Here is a 16,733-nt window from a genome sequence, read left to right on the forward strand (position 1 = left end):
GTTTTTAGTAGTGCACTTTACTATCAAAACAAATTAACAGGAGCTTTTCCACTTCATAAATCATATGTCGCAAAAGAGCTGTGAGATTCCTTCATTAGCACGTCATTAACTTCATTCCTATTAGTTATCCATCTCACTCAGTAAAGGATAGGGTCATCAAGGTCAATAATGGATCTACTAATTGCGATGGATCTACTAATTGCGCCAGCTAACGCTGAGGCGTTAGCTGTGTGGATGTGTGTGGATGGACAGTCTCATTCATACTCAGAGGGACACTGTCTCCCAGGATGACAGAGCGCTGTGACCGTCACAGCCGCAGCGTGGCCTGTTCCCTAGGTTCAGTGACTTTATTAATGCACTAGTGAGTGACCTCCCTGCCTTATCTGCTGCCTGGGATGTCATTAGCCTCTCAGCCTCTGTGCCACATCTGACATGGAGCCCATGCCTTGGGACTTTTTATAATTGCTAGCTATATCAGGTGTACTGATATATGTGTATGTCTGCTATCCATCTTCTTTCTCTAAAAGAACAATGTGTATGTGTGTGTGCGTGTGTGTGTGTGTGTGTGTGTGTGTGGTGTGTGCGTGTAGGCTAAATGAACACAGCGTGGGAGACAGCTGTGTGTGTGTGTGTGTGTGTGTGTGCGTGTGTGTGCGTGCGTGGGCAGCTGTCAAACAGCAGATGTGCTGCACTGGGAACGAGAGGCTTTGCATCATTTAGGGAGACCAGTGTTTCTTCAACAGGCACCTCTCATTCCACACTTGTTAAGAGAAATCAACCAGGAGTGTCATTTGGGGTGTAGAGTGTTTAACAGGTACAAAGAAGAAAGGGAATAATAAAAAAAAAGATCATATTCAGACTGAATCTACATTCAACAACTTTTGGGATTATTTTGTATTATTTTGTTTACACATCTACATGAAACTGACCTGAGGTCATGAGGTGAGTGACACTTTTTAGTCTGATAAGCTTTAAGGGAATTCTAATCAGCCATATATTCCTGTAAAAACGAATTTAAGCTTAAAATTGTACTGAATAAAGATATGCAGGAAAAAGATTGTCTATTCAGAGCTTAAGACTCACTTAGTGAGAAAGGGGAAAATCATAGATTTTGGATCCAAAACATTTCTGTCAGGTGAACTATGTTTTCAAAGGGCCAGATTATCTAAATCAAGTTCTTAATAGAACCAATTCTTGTTTTTCATGGTCTAGCTTTGGGCAATTTATTTTACAATGAGAAATTAAGTTGAAAAGATATCAACAAGTTTGTTTGGATTTTCAAAAATGCATGATATGTTCCAATGTTTTGTGATGACTCCAAAATTGACAAGGGGTAGGGGTTTTGAGGTCATTGGGAGATAAATATACATCAATGTACACTATTGCTAAAGTCCATTGCCCATTTAAAGCTTTGTCAGAAACAAATGGACATTTTTACATACAGCTGACAGAAAATCTGTACATAATATCTGTACATAATATTACACATCTATGCATCACTTTTCGGAAGTGATTTTATAACAAGACCACCATATAACAAGATATAATTACCTATAACCTATTTTTGTGATCTGTCCATTGTCTTCACATGATAAAACAGGATTTCATGGCATGGGTCACATACTCCTTGGTACAGTATAATAGCTGTGACTCACACATGTTGCCTCTCTTCAGTCCTAAAGCTCAGGTCCTGGGGAACTGTCCAGCAGTTGTTGTTTTTTTGGCTACTGTTTGATACAGTGACAGCTTCGGGCTCAGAAAGTGAAGGCATACACCACACCAACAACCACAATGTTCCCTATGGTAGCCGTGATGGCGATCCAGAGCCAGATGGCATCGCGGGACATAGACTGGGGCTCCTCCTGCTGGCCGTGGGCTGCCATGGACGCTGCATGGACGCTGGCTGAGGAGTTGAAGAGGGAGTGGTCAGTGCTGTAGTCATCGTTGGGTGAGTCCATGAAGGCCCCCGTCATTACCGGGATCTGGGGAGAGACAGATAAGGAAGCCAATTAGGTGCCAAGAGGGAATCAAACTGTGCACAATGATTGATGAATAATAACACACTTTTCATATGTGTAGCTAAATACCCCTTCCATATCGCCAGCCCAATAGTATAATCTCCTTCTCTTGGTTGACATTCCCTTCACTTATCTTGTGTGATTCTCTCAAACACCACCTGAGAATTGAAGAAAAGGGGCCTAGAAACGGTTTGGTGGTTCACATGTTTAATGCAGAACCCTTATCTGTAGGATGAGGCAATGTCCTGATGAAAATTCTTTCAAAATGTTTCCAGTCTTTCAATCTCTCCACAGTCACACACCTGAATACATTTCAGATATGGTTGTTAGGTACATGCCCAGTGGATCCCTCAGGTCCTCAGGTACTGAACTCCTAACACTTCCAAAAACCAGGACAAGAGACACGGAGAGGCAGCTTTCTGTTTCTATGCCCCCAACCTCTCGTACACCTTGCCAGAGCACCTAAGGGGCTGAAACTGTGGAATTTTGTAAGCGAGATCTTAAGATGTGCCTATTCAATCTCACCTACACCTACCACTAGCCAGGACCTAGAGACACGCAGAGGCAGCCTCCAGCCTGCTAGTGAATCCTTTGTGTACATCCTTGGTGTGTATCCTTTTATGGGGTGTGTGTATATCTATATGTGTGTTATAGCGACTGGCATTGTTTGGTGAAGATAGGTGTTGCTTATGTGGTTCTTCATGCTACTAACCCTGTTCTGCCTCTGTTCTCCCTAGAGCCTCTCCTTCCTATTGTCTAACCAGGTCAAGTGGATGCCCCTCTGTCATCTGCAGACCACCCTGGGTCCGGTAGAAATCCCTGTGATTGCTGTAGAGGTCCAGTGCAGCTATAGTACTAATCCGGTCTTCCTCTCTCATAGTGTCTCCCCCTCTTGTATATACCCATCTATACCCAGGTCCGGGAAATCCCCCCACCTTTTTTTCTTGTCTCTCTGCTTTTTGTTTCCCCACTTCTGCTTAGCGGCCTTACCTAGTTTACTCTATATTCTTTAGCAGCCTGTCTGCTAAGTGCTTTATTGTGTGATACACTTAAATATTATATTATACAATGGTTTGTTCTGGTTCTTGATTCTGATTGTCTGGAAGCCGTGTTAAAATACTTTGTAACACACACCTGGGACCGCATATCATTCCATTTTCAGTATTAATGCGCCTCCCATTTGATCCAATGCATTGTAGACGTTGTTGTTGCTGTGTGTTTATTTTACACTTATAGCTGTAGTAACCGTTGTATAAAAGCAATAAACCACTCGAGGCCGTGTGTTATAGTGATTTTATGACAGCTAGGGGGGTTTTAGACACTCCGCTTCGCGTCGTGCCTAACAACGCCCCCTAGCTGTTATAAAATCACTATCACACGGCCTCTCGTGGTTTATTGCTTAATTATAGACTACAGTTATACAGTAGCTAACACATAATGGTCTACCATGTAGGTAACATCTCTGTAACTATTTATCTACTCTACTGACAGTCATGTCTCTCTTATGAAATATTTAGCCCGTGTTTAGTGCTCTGTAAATGTTCCTAGCCAATAGACTTAAACATTTTACAGGACCTTCCTCGATCGTCCCGTTGAGAGAGGTCAGGGAAGAATTTTTACAGCTCAACTTTTCGGCCCCCGGGTGAACTGTTTTTTTGCTTCCCTCTGGAAAATGTAGGAGTAGGATCTATGTCCATCCCCCCATTGCTCTCTGTAAAGCACATTGTGTTGCCTCTGTGTATGAAATGCACTATACACATTTTGATTTGAAAATTCTCTCCCTTCTCTCTTCAACTTTATTTTTCTTCATGGAAAATACTTTCAAACAGTGAGAATTTTCTTTGCATTGTTTGGACCACACTCCAACTGATGAACGCAATTGGAAGTGAATTACTGGAGGGGCAGCTTTGGAGGCCGAAACGTGTGATCCTGGAACAGGAGTTGCCATGTTGCACATTGATTCCTCCAGTCACAAATGTAAGGAGAGGCCTAGGAGGAGAAATCAACAGTTCAGAGACTATTGTCAAAACACCATAAATCACTTGATGCCTTGCCGTGCCTTGAACTCACTTCACCTGGCCTTGGTATTTGGTGCTTCGACCATGACTTGCAAAAACTCCTTATCCTTTCTCAAAAGTGTGTTCCCTCACTCAGATACAGCCTGCTTCATTCCTCCCAGCCTTCAGCTCTACTACTCACGTAGGCTGGCTCTGCTGTTTTTTTTGTTGATATTCTGTATTGGCCAAATTCATTGATTTGTGTTGTTGTACTGTGCTAATGAGATTGAATTGTGTAATTTTGGCTTGGCTAAGTGCAAAGGCGCTGGCGATGGTCCTGCAATTGTCACTCCCGCCATGGAGAAATATCCAGGTTTTTTCTCCCACTGCGGCGACAGCAGCAATGGTAGATCATGTTGGCTATTTGTAATAATCATCAAATTATTGGGTAGGCTAAAAGAAAGTAGACTTATAGCTACTTACTATGGGAAGCTACTTGCTGGGTATGTAAGGTCAGGGAGTAGGCTATTCATGTATGATGGATAGTCAGGGAGTAGGCTATTCATGTATGATGGATAGTCAGGGAGTAGGCTATTCATGTATGATTGATAGTCAGGGAGTAGGCTATTCATGTATGATTGATAGTCCATTTGGTTGTGGTCGGTTCCTTTAGATGTGCTTTGCATTCGTCCCTAAATAGCATTGTCATATCTAGGACCATGTAAAAAAAAGAGTGATCATCCGTGAAAACCCCAGGCCTTCTTGCTAATAATTGTCTGGTGCCCGCACTGATTACTTTACCTCAAGGACATTACTTTAATCTACTTAACTTCATCTTGTGTACTGGGTAGACCACCAAGGATTTTGGCTACTGTGTTTGAGTGCGTCCCAATTTTGCAAATGTGTCAAAGTTGTTATTTCTTAACAGGCAGTCACGTTTAAGTTAAGGTGATGGATTGAACCCCTTTAAGACCTGATAAGAGAAATGCCCAAAGGAATGCACAGTAGATGAGTCTGTTTCTTAGTTTTCCACCTGACTGCTCTTGCTTTTCACACATCAAAGATCAGTCAAGAGAATTTAAAGGGATAGTGCACTATGGATAACTAAAATCGTAGGTGACAAGCTCTCCTGATGAAGGCCTACATACCTGCCAGGAAAATGTCATTTGGATGGAAAGTTCCTTCAGTCTCAATTTCAGTCTCAATTTCCTTGAAACTGAGAAAAGTCCAAAAGCTTTTAGAAGAATCATCTCACACCATTGCACATCATCTGTTTTCTTATTATACAATCAATAAGCTTTTTGTTTGACTTCAATATCCTATGAATTCAGCCAGGTTGACTGTACTACTGTAGGGAGGGCATGAACGTGCTTGAAAGGGAGAAATGAGTTGACTCTCCATTATGGAAACACAGTCTATTATAAAAGGTGTCACCAAGGACTATCAATACTGTCAATGATTTACATGATCAATATAACTTGATGGAAACAGATGGGACACAAAGGTTTATTTTTCATGTTACCTTATTGAGATGTCGCTGTTATACCCAAATGCACCCCACATCCCAATACACACATGCTGTCTCTCAAACAAACATACATTGCACATGCATGTACTGTAAACATACAGTAGATATATTTTTCACTAACTCCTTACGCACCAAGTGCCATGTCCTGTAAGTGTGCCTACGAGACAAACACTTCAGTCTGAATGAGAGACGAATGCTCATTCGCTCATGCACATGTTTTTTTCTCCGACTGGCCATTTAAGTTCTGTCTACAAGGTAATATTTTATTTCATTTTATCCAATTTGGAATCATAAAACCCTAAAAGGTCATAAAACAATGCGAAAACATTTTACATCAATACACTTTACACACTCAAGCTGACAGGGGTGCCTGCCTGCCTGTCACAGCCCATAACGGCTTTATAAAATGGCCTTCTGGGTAGAACAAACGGATCTCACATTGGCTCCCCTGTGGATACCGCACTAACTCACAGCTGAGCCAATAATTAAGAGACATCAACAAGATAGTGAGGCTGGGGCTTCATGCGAAGCCTGGACATACAACCTGGATTTATTAACTCAATTCAGTTGATGTTCTGCGCTGATGAAAACATACTTTTTCTATTACTGTCACATCTCTATGTAAATGTTCTAGTAAATGGTTACTCTATTCTATCAATGTGCTCACCTCCTGAAAATGTATTTTATTCTTTCACGGCTCGGCTCTTAGTATTTGAACTATTTTATAGTGTTCTACAATGAACTGTTTTCAAACAAATTCCCCACATGCAGTGTCATTCAAACATGACTATTCATATGCACCATTGCACCAGGCACTGTGTGTGCCTGTATTCCATTAAAGAAACACTGACATACCATGGTCATTTTCTGCTGAGTTTGAGTAAGTTCCAGCCTGGTGCTCTTAGGTTGGAAAGCACTTTAGGATTCTCCTTACAAAGCAACTGCCATATGGTTTCTGTGCATCTTTACATGGCTACTGGCTGTTTCTCATATAAGTTCTCAGTCCATGGCATTAGTCATGGCATTTTAAAGGAGTAGTTTGGTATTCATCATCAGCCCTGTTACAGGGTTATTACGATCATATACAACAGTCCATATTTTAAAAATGACAGACTTTGCACTCTTGAGATATTAGTGCTACAGCTAAGTAGTACACAATGGATCTCTGTGGGCCTATTAAGGCCCATACACATGCCCATAGAGATCAATTGTGTACTTAGCTGTGACATGAGCAATGAGCACTAATATCTCAAGATCTCATTGTAAATAACCTTATAACAGGGTGTATGATGCTAAATACCAAACTACTCATTTAAGTGCCTTCTGTGCTCTAAATTATTTCCCCCCCTATGGCCAGGGGTTGCAAATGCTGTACATGAAGGGAAAATGATGCATTATACTCTACAGACAGCTAACAGGGAAGTAGAGAACCCAAAGCTACTGTTTTCACACTAGAACCTCAGAGTGAGGTTCTAGGAGTGCACATAGGCTACTGTGTGTTCACATTCATGTTGTACTGGAAGCATGTCCTTAATTTGACTGATCCCTTCCTAGACTGTAGTACTGTGCACTACATCCCATCCCATTAATATGCATAAAATATGCTGAGGACCATATTGAGGAAGTCGATGCTTTGAGAGACTATCTTGGAATGGCCAGCAATACAATCAAAGGACAGAGATGCCTTGTATGCGCTGCTTCTCCTCACTGAGGCACACATGCTTCAATCTGGCCAAGCACATCTCACATGTGCACTAGCAAAGCAAAATGCTGCATGTGTTGCACATTTTTCAGGGCTCTTTTGCTAGCTGTATATTAAATCGGCAAAATACATCACATTACAACCCCTGAGCATATGTCTGTCTGGAAACAAATATGTGTGCAGTGAATGTGGAGTCTACGAGTAATGGTTATAATATGATGGTGCACAGTTATGTGGAGAGAGATGTATTATTAGCTTGTGTACAGTATATTAATGGAAATGAACTCCTTCCATGTCACTCTCAGAATCCCCTATCCTCCTATTGATATTCTAATACTGTATTCTGTATGGGAGGCATGTAAGGAACACTTTGTCATTTTATGATTCTGGAGATAACGCTAATCCCATTGTGTGAGACTTGTTAATTTATTTTGAGGATGTGGAGCAATTATTGGATTTCAGCACCTGCAATCCATAGTCATAGCCTATTTCCCTAGGTCATACGATGAGGTCTTCAACTAAATGAACCTTTCACACCAAGAATATCGATGCTGGAACAAAAAGCAGTGTTCACATTGCAGAGCTCCATTTTACTTCAGTAATATTTGGCTAGCCGCCATTTCTCAAACCAGTAAAAGTGATATCACATTACTGAAGATGAAGCACTCTTGAGTGACTCAACAGAGTCAGCCAGTTATTTAAACCTGCCTCCCCGTCTCATATCTGCAACCGAATGGATGCTGCCAGCTACTCTCATATTCACTCAGAACTCCAGAAGTACAAAACACTAATCACATGGCATGTCTTCTTCTGATAAATTCACCCTATTTCCCACTCAGGTACTGTATCTTCTAAATTTCCTATGCATTTCCCCTGCACCTAGATAAGCATGTCTACGCAGTTGAAATGTCCCACTGAGTTTAAATAATGGCAACATTTTTTCTTTTCTTTAAATAAACAGTGGAGAAAATGGGTTTTGTCTGAGTACGGTTAACCTTTGTCTTGCTAATAGTCTTGCTATTGAGGTGGTCACACAAAGTACAGAGCAAGACGACTATTTCTTAGACAGGAGAGAATTAACAGGGATATTCTCTCTGAGATGTCTCCTCCTGCTCGCGCCTGGCTGAGTCTTCAGTGTTGTATGCAGCCCAGCAATGCCTACCCACTAGACCGTAAATCACACAGAGGTGGGATCTCTCTCTGTGTTAGTTGCTACAGCTGCTCTGGGCATCCTTATGATGTAACACCATTCACCCAGGGCTGGACTACATCACAGGCAGTAGGCTGTTTAATATGTGCGCACACACACACAAGCCATTCATCCCCAGGGTCACAAACCAACAGGGGAAAGCAGAACGCCCCCGTGTACATGCACTGACGAATGTACGCCCACACACACACACACACACACACGCACGTGCACATGCATGTGTACACGCACTCGCACACAAGCATGCACACAGACATACAGTACACATACGCACACATGCACACACACACGCGCACACACGCGCACACACACACACACACACACACACACACACACACACACACACACACACACACACACAGGACCTTAAATTTTCCACTAAATTATTCCATCCCATCAATGAAGGGTAATTGGTTTAACATCATAACTTTAACAAAGTGTGTTTGAGAATTAAAAAAATTAAAGAATTTAAAAAAAGAAAAAAAAGAATCCAGCCTGTAATCCTCTGACCACATCTTGGACCAGCATGCTGTTACCACTCAAAGACAACTGGGTTTTGGTTCCGATTAAAGTGGCATGGCAGGCAGACTGATAGTGCCTGGCCCCCACAGAGATAAGCACACATTTTTGTGGCAACATTAAAGGTGTAGTATGTGGTTTGGCTCAGAAGCCCATTTTGTTACAATCTTTGCAATTCTCATTACATCAGCATCAATGAATAAATAGCCTGGCGTCGCCAGCCTGATCTCGCAAGGTCACATTCGATTTCATTCCGCAGATCAGTCACTCTGGACATCCAACCGTTGTAACAGAATCTGCTCGAACTGAAATTTGGTTGTGCCAATCACAAACGGTTATCTAATATGGGGCGGGTTTAATAAGATGAAGGAACAGAGGAGCGGCGTAGAGGCATTTTCACTGGTTGGTTGTAGGTCTATTCTTTTTGATCTACGCCTGTTGGTAATGCCCCATGGGAATCGGAAAGCAACTGTGAGTTTCCAGACCCTTCGCACTTTTCCGAGTTGAGTCTGGCGAAGCCAGGCTAATGAATAAAGTGCTCTGACACTAAAATTAAATACATCTGTAATCTGTGGAAGTTGCAGGACTATAATAAGTGTGTCCAATCATTTTAAGTTGCCAACCTCAAATGATTGGATGGCTTACCTGCCTGTCAACCTACTGAGTGTCATTTGTTTCACCCCAGTTTGGAGGAGTGGCTTTGGAGGGAGGCCTGAAGGAAGGGGTGAGGATTGTTTGGTTCCATTTTTCAAAATCTTAAAAAAAAAGAAGAAGTCTAACAGGAAATGCCAAAGCGCATACTGCACCTTTAATAGGAGATATGCAGGGGTAAGAAAAGCAACTGATTAATGCCTGCTATTCCTCATGACTGACAGTGTATCACTTTGCATGTGACAGCTTATGACTTTGCATGTTTAAATGATTAAATGATTCAAAGATCTTTATTTTGCTAGAACCTCCACAGAAAATCCAAACAGGAGTCCAATAGCCAAAACCATGCCACTGCAGTAACCAGAGAAACTTCACCAAGCCTTCAGCCTCTCTTACAGCTACAGTAGAGCTCCACAGTGCAGAGTAGAGATCTATCCATCCCTTTGCCCTTGGCCTTCTTTTTGTCACACACAAGTCACTGGATGGGACAGATGACAAGTCACCGCACTACTCTCCAGTCCACGATGTGTCTGGGAGGTCTCTGAGGGTCTGGGAGGTCTGGGAGGATTTTGCTGTGTATCCTGAACTGTGTTTAATCGAGGTACCAGCAAGCAGACTGTGTCCCCTGGAAAGCTGCATCAGTGCTGCGTGCTGTAATGGGACATGATCGGGGCACTCTGCATGTCACTAGGTCAGAAAAAGCCCTTACCATGACTAAAGATCTGCATGAGAAAGCAACTATATTTCATTGCTTGAGATGTGTAACAAAATCTGCTCTACATAATGTTTGAATGATTTCAGAAAGGTTACATTGAGAGGTCTAAATCTGGGTGAAATAATTCTGTGGTGACATTTAACAAAGAAAACAATGGTTTAGTAGTGTCTGAAAATAAAACAAAAAGAAGCCTATTTTTAACTCCACTCGGCAGGCAGAAAAGGAATATTAATTAAAAAGCAAAACACACTTCAAAATGCCGATTTTTCTTCAAGAAAAATTATCCCATACAATATTTCACAGTTGAATTAATAGATGCAGTAGATCATGAGTCATCTATTCAATTAAACATACAAATGCATGACAATGGTTAGATTTTTATATTCAAATTCCCTGGGAACACTTGGGAAAAGCAAAATTTAATTTCCATGCTAATTGGCACTGAATACATGAAGACATTTGCATGCCAATTCTTACTTTGAAAAAAGTCTAGCTGCTGCATACATATATCATAAAGACAGTTGCCTAAATCACTGCTTTCCTCACACATCATTTGAAGAGAATGAGCATGCCAAAAGATATGGGTGTTGGCCATGGATGTATTAATAGAACGGTCTTGGCAAATAAGACATTGGTATAATTTGTCCCTTCCATCATGCAAGCATAGACAGTCTAATGAAGAATGAAACACAGAAAAATACAGTTTGTTCACAAGGCCTTGGTTATTAAGAGCAGTAGAAGACAACTCTACGCCTACAGGACTATATTAGATAACATAATTTGTCCCCACACTTGACCATGCCAGGACATAGGACAATCTTTTTAAGACAGTTTTAAGTCCATTAAGTTTTGGAAATATGCTGCCTAGCTTAGGCTGTCTTTGCTCAGCTTTTAGAGAGGGCCCCTCTGGCTACAGGCCATGATTCAGTAACTATATGGCATCCCTTACAATGCACTGCCATTCTCATTTGCACTCCAATTTCCATTCTAAATATGCAGGGAAAACAACCTTCAAGCATCATGCTTGAGTGATCATGCTTGAGTGATCATGATCTTGAGTGAGCATGTAGAGTGGAGAACTAGATCTAGTTCTCCACTCTACATGCAGCTCTAGATGGTACTTTGGGGAAGTTATCATTTGATCAAAAGTCTTCTTTTACATTAACATTGTGTGAAAGGTTTTCATTAAAAGCACTGAGAACCACTTGATTGTCCCTGAAAGTTCTTGCCTACCCTGAAGAGCTGTCAACAGCCAGCAGTGTTCATCCTTAGCCTGCCCATTCACCCATTCAAGGAGGGCTGGTAGCTAGAACATGGAAAACTACCACAGAAGAGACCCAGTCCAGAGGCTCTCCAAGCTAATTACAGTACACTGTCTCTGACACACCCCAAAGCTATGCCAAGGCAAATTAACACTTGGGATGGGAAACAATTAAGGCTATTTGTTGCCAGTGCAGTGATGTCAGGTAGAGGGTTCCAGGCAAGAGCGTGGTCTAAAACCTATTAACAGTTGAGAGATGTTCTCACCGTCCTGAAGTTTCTCAAAGCCATCTAAGTGAAAGTAGTTCTCTGTTTCTGTAGCCGACCTAGTAACAGATGTTACACTCAGTGTAACGTAGTGCACTAGGCTAAAGCCTCCCATACAGCAGTGACTGTAGGTGTTACAGTACATTAGCTTGATTTGGTTCATTCACACATAAAGGATTGTGTGTCAAGCATTGATTCTGGTATCTGTGGAGGTGAGCTGTGGAGTGGAATGAAGTGCTTCTTTGGCTACAGAGGTTTAGGAAAACCTGTCCCTGGTTGTAGTAGAGTCAGTGATAAAGTACATCTTCTTGTACCTCATCCACAGCAAAGATGACTAGTCTTCAGCGAGCTCCAGGACACCCACAGCCCCATTAACTGCAATTCCATTATGCCCAGGGCTGTACCACCCTCAACCAATTAGGTGGCACTATGAGGCAATCAGCTCAGTTATACATGGCGGTAGCCCAGTGGTTAGAGCATCCCACCAGGTTGCTGGTTCAAGTCTGGACCAGGACACTCGACAAGTGATTTCCCATCAATCATTGCATAATGAGAAGGATGCCTGGATGGTACATAAACTCTCAAAAAGGGATCAACGTCCGTGATTTGGGAGCATTTTGGTTATCATATATTAATATTATATATTAAATATTAATCGCAGTTATTAATCACAATTACTTTTTATTAATTATTAATTTTGAAGCAAATAATCACAATTATTATCTTTTGTCGTGCAACCCTAGCAGGACTTCTTAGTTACTCAGTATGCTGTATCACTTTACAATACAGTACACAAAAAGTAACTAATGATTAAATAATTATTTATTACTAGTTTGTTCTGCTCAGCAGATCATTCATAGCCTTGTGAGACCATCCTGATTTTGCATGCTCATGTTCTGTATCTTTCGCAAATCAGTCTGAAAACTATTTTTGTGTGTGACAATTTTTAAATCGCCATGCTGCCTCAAAATCAATTTTGTAAAAATAAATCTAAAAATCTAAAAGATATATATATATATATAAATATATATATATATATATATATATATATATATATATATATATATATTATACTATTAGAGGCGGAAAAAAGTAACAAATATGTTCCATGATTCCCTTCCGGCTACAGCGGAACGCTTCACAAAATTCAGGTAGTGACTGTCAGCTTTAGAAACACATTAGTGCTGTTTGTATGCACTTTAAGGGGCTATACATTTGAACTTAATATTGGGCATATTTTTATTTTTTTTCTCTATTTGTTGGCTGCCCTGTGAGTCCATGTTAATAATTAGGCTCAAACTAAAACTTGGAAAGATATATAATAATATATATTATAGGACAGAATACTCCTAATATAATATAAAAAACAATATTCAACATAAAGTAAATGTTAAGGACTTGTTCAACTGAAATAAAACTTTGAAAGATCAAATTGAATTTGACTGTTGTACTGTTGAAGGTTGTATGATACAACTGTTTTACATGTTCGTGTAAAAAAATTGCAATAAATTGTAGTATTGAATCACAATACTAGAAAACAATCTCGCCAATCAGTGTTGGTTCTGACGAATTTGAAATACAAACAGCTATGCTGGGCAGGTTTAGGTGTGATGAGGAATGGTTGAAGAAGTTAGCGCTTGATAGACAGTGTACAGTAGACTGATGGTTCATTCAATCACCTGCCAAGTATTTTTGAAAGTGCCTGCCCTTTTCCAAACAGTTTTGAACTGAGCGTTCCCAGATGGCTGTGTGAAGCAAACCATCTCGTGCGTCAGGTTAGATCATTCATAGTTAATCTCAGGAACGACTCATGAAAGAAAGTGGCTGTTATTCCAAATCACGGATACTCATGAACTAATCATTACCAAATTATTCATTAATATAGTATTCCCCAGTCTGTTGTTTATTCAGGGTTAATCAGGGACTACTCATTAACGATTCTTTTGTGCCTCACTTGTTTTTCCCAGTCTGTTCTCTAGTAACCCATCATTATCTTCTATATAGTTATGGATTCAGAGTTAAAGCTCAATGAGATACCTTTTTTTTATAGTTCAATATTCACCTGTACTTGCTATTAGTTTATGAATTGGCCTTAGCAAGATCACAAAAGTCATTTTCGTGACATGAGACTGCATGAGACCCTGTGAATTTATTATTTTAGAATTTCGGTGTACTGGCTAGTAAACTGGTGGGAAATCTGGTCACACTTTACAATAAGGGTCACAAAAACATTAGTTAACTGTTAACTAATGCTTATTTAGCGTTAGGTTAGGTTACTAATGTTAATTAATACCTTAGTTAAGGTTAGGGTTAGGGTTAGGTGAGTTAACCTTAGTTAACATAAATAACATTAGTAAATGGTTAATAGAGACATTAGTTAACTGTTACTTAATGCTTAATAATGCATTAACTAATGTACCCTTATTGTAAAGTGTTACCGGAAATCTTGTTGTGGAAACGGACGTGACGCGTTTTGCGTGTCACAATATCAGGAAGACAACAAACACTTCGCCCCGCAAAACAGAATCTGCTAAGCACATAAAAGAAAGAAGACTAGTATTTACCTGCATTGAAACCATCCTTGCAGAAAGTCCATTAAAGTAGCTACAATCTTCCAATCTAGTCTGCTCCACGCACGTTTGTTTTTTTCCCATCATTACAGCAAGTGAGTAGGGGATTGTGGGAAGTGTGGTTCTTAAAACGCAGTGCCAATTTTGCCATGACCAGAGGGGCTGCCAAAGTGCCGAGTTATCTCATGTAGCTTTAATGAGGAACTACTCATTAACGATTAATTCGTCCCTCACTTGTTCCTTAGTAACTACTCACATTTGTGTCCACCGTATTGTAAAGTGTTAGCCTACCCTTAAAACGTCTACAGCACTATTCTGCAACCTGGTCTAGTATGGCTGAGGTGAGCAAAGGTATTAATATTAAAGGTGCTGTCTCTGGCCTGTCAGGCTGAGATGGCACTGGACAGAGACTGAGGCATCACTACCCAGCACAGACTAATGGAGAGCTGTGCGACGGTGCCAGGGGGAGAGTTGTCAGCCGCCCCTCGCATCATCGCACTGCTCCCTGCAGTCGTTGGGAGAAACACGACACCTGTACCCCACAAACGACGTACTGTAAACCCAAAACACCCCATTCAGGACCCACCTTATTGTATCATAGGCCAATACTGTACATGAGTAAGGATCTACAGTACGGTTGCTTTTTCAATTTGATGGAGATAAAACATTGTTTCTCTATATTTCGTTTATGTTTCACCCAACAGTTCTCTATCCTGCATAATTTTTCAGCCAAACCTTGGTGTGGGTTTTTGGCACGATTCTGGTCAGCCCTGTTAGTGAGTTGAAATGTTCATGTCTTCATGCCAGAATGCTGTATGCCAGTTTACCTCTGACTATGTGGACCTTAATCTGCTTCTAGATCATGTGCATTTGCAGATGCATCTAAATGACAACCTTGCCAAAGTTAATGATATGGAACGGCATTTTTTTCATCTTACATGACAAGTCACAATGTAATACATACAGTAGGCCTACATACTCCGTGTGTGAAAGGTCAAGGTTCAGGGCGAAGGCGGCTGATCTTTTTGTCAAACCCAAGGCCAAGATATGCTCCCAGGCTGTGGTCCCGCCATTGGACCATAGCCTACTAAACTTTGCTAATAAAATATGCTGTGGGCACGCTGCAAGATCTACATTACCCTTGAAAAGAGAACACAGGATATGATAAGAGGATTTGAGAAAATGGTCCACTATCCTGGCCAACATAGCCTACTAATGGATCGCCAATGTAATCTGAAAGATGTAGCCAACCTCATTGAAATGCATGAGCAACAATGAGGGTATTTAGAGAATCTCATAATCTATATGTCACAAACATGTTGCGTGTAATGCACATTTTGAATTGCCTGTTTTGAATTGCCTGCTAGAGGTAGTTAATTCATGATTATGTGGCATTGTAGCTGTCATTAGTGGATCTTAATAGTTATTGATCAACCTCAAGTCCACTCTAACTGTATATAGATCCAAGCTTATTAAACTTGCTCACTTTATTGACACTATTGGTTAACATTCTCTGACATATTGGATGTAGCAACTGAAACGATAAGAGGATAATTTAAATGAGCTACAATTCAGATATGTTATATATGTAATAATATATCTATAATAGTGACTTTGTGGTCATTGATCAAAAAATGTAGGCTACGTGCTGTATATCAATTGACTTCAATTTAATTATAAGTATGATATAATTTGTTGTAATAGTGCTTTCTATTCGCTTTTTATACCAATTTATCAGACCAATTTGAAATTGATCAACAAGTTGCATTAGCCTATTAGGCTGCGATGCAACAAATATTTATCATCTCTAGAACGGGTGTGAGAGACATAATCGCATTATTGCAGCAAATTACATTTTGGTATAGCTGTTTCCAACAAGGGAAACTTTGCCAGCCTCGTCGTAGAGACCTAAAGCAATGACTAGGGTAAAAAAGCAGATCATTTTCAATCCTTAAAAAAAAAAATCTGCTGAACATTCAAACGTTCAATGAACTAGCCAGGCTTGATACCTTGCATTAGACCTTCATATAATGAACGATACAAAAATGGTCATTTACTTACCTGCGCAGCTATAAATGAGAGATCCATGGCGTTACGCGTTTGAGGACACAAGTGTCAAACTGAAACAGTGTCAAATCAAATCGTCCTATACTCCCCGAAAGGACATAAGAAAGCCCTTTCACGTCAAAATTGCATCCTCGGAACCAGCCGAGCTCGAAACGTGAGGCAAGTTCAGGAATACAGAGACTGATGAAGGGAACAGACGAGACGACAACCTTTGCAGTGACAGCGAGAG

General features: G+C 40.6%; 1 protein-coding gene across 1 annotated transcript; it reads right to left on the reverse strand.

The window, feature by feature from the left end:
* Window positions 1–1,754: 1,754 nt before the first annotated feature.
* LOC311309910 (uncharacterized protein C14orf132) lies at window positions 1,755–16,525 on the reverse strand (the record flags this gene model as incomplete). The annotated part of the gene is made up of 2 exons (XM_084439259.1): window positions 1,755–1,982; window positions 16,499–16,525. 2 exons carry the CDS (start codon window positions 16,523–16,525, stop codon window positions 1,755–1,757), a joined length of 255 nt encoding a protein of 84 aa, XP_084295385.1.
* Window positions 16,526–16,733: the final 208 nt, after the last annotated feature.

The sequence above is a fragment of the Borostomias antarcticus genome (genome assembly GCF_949987555.1).
Source record: "Borostomias antarcticus genome assembly, chromosome: 6".
NCBI classification, from domain to species: Eukaryota; Metazoa; Chordata; class Actinopteri; order Stomiiformes; family Stomiidae; genus Borostomias; species Borostomias antarcticus.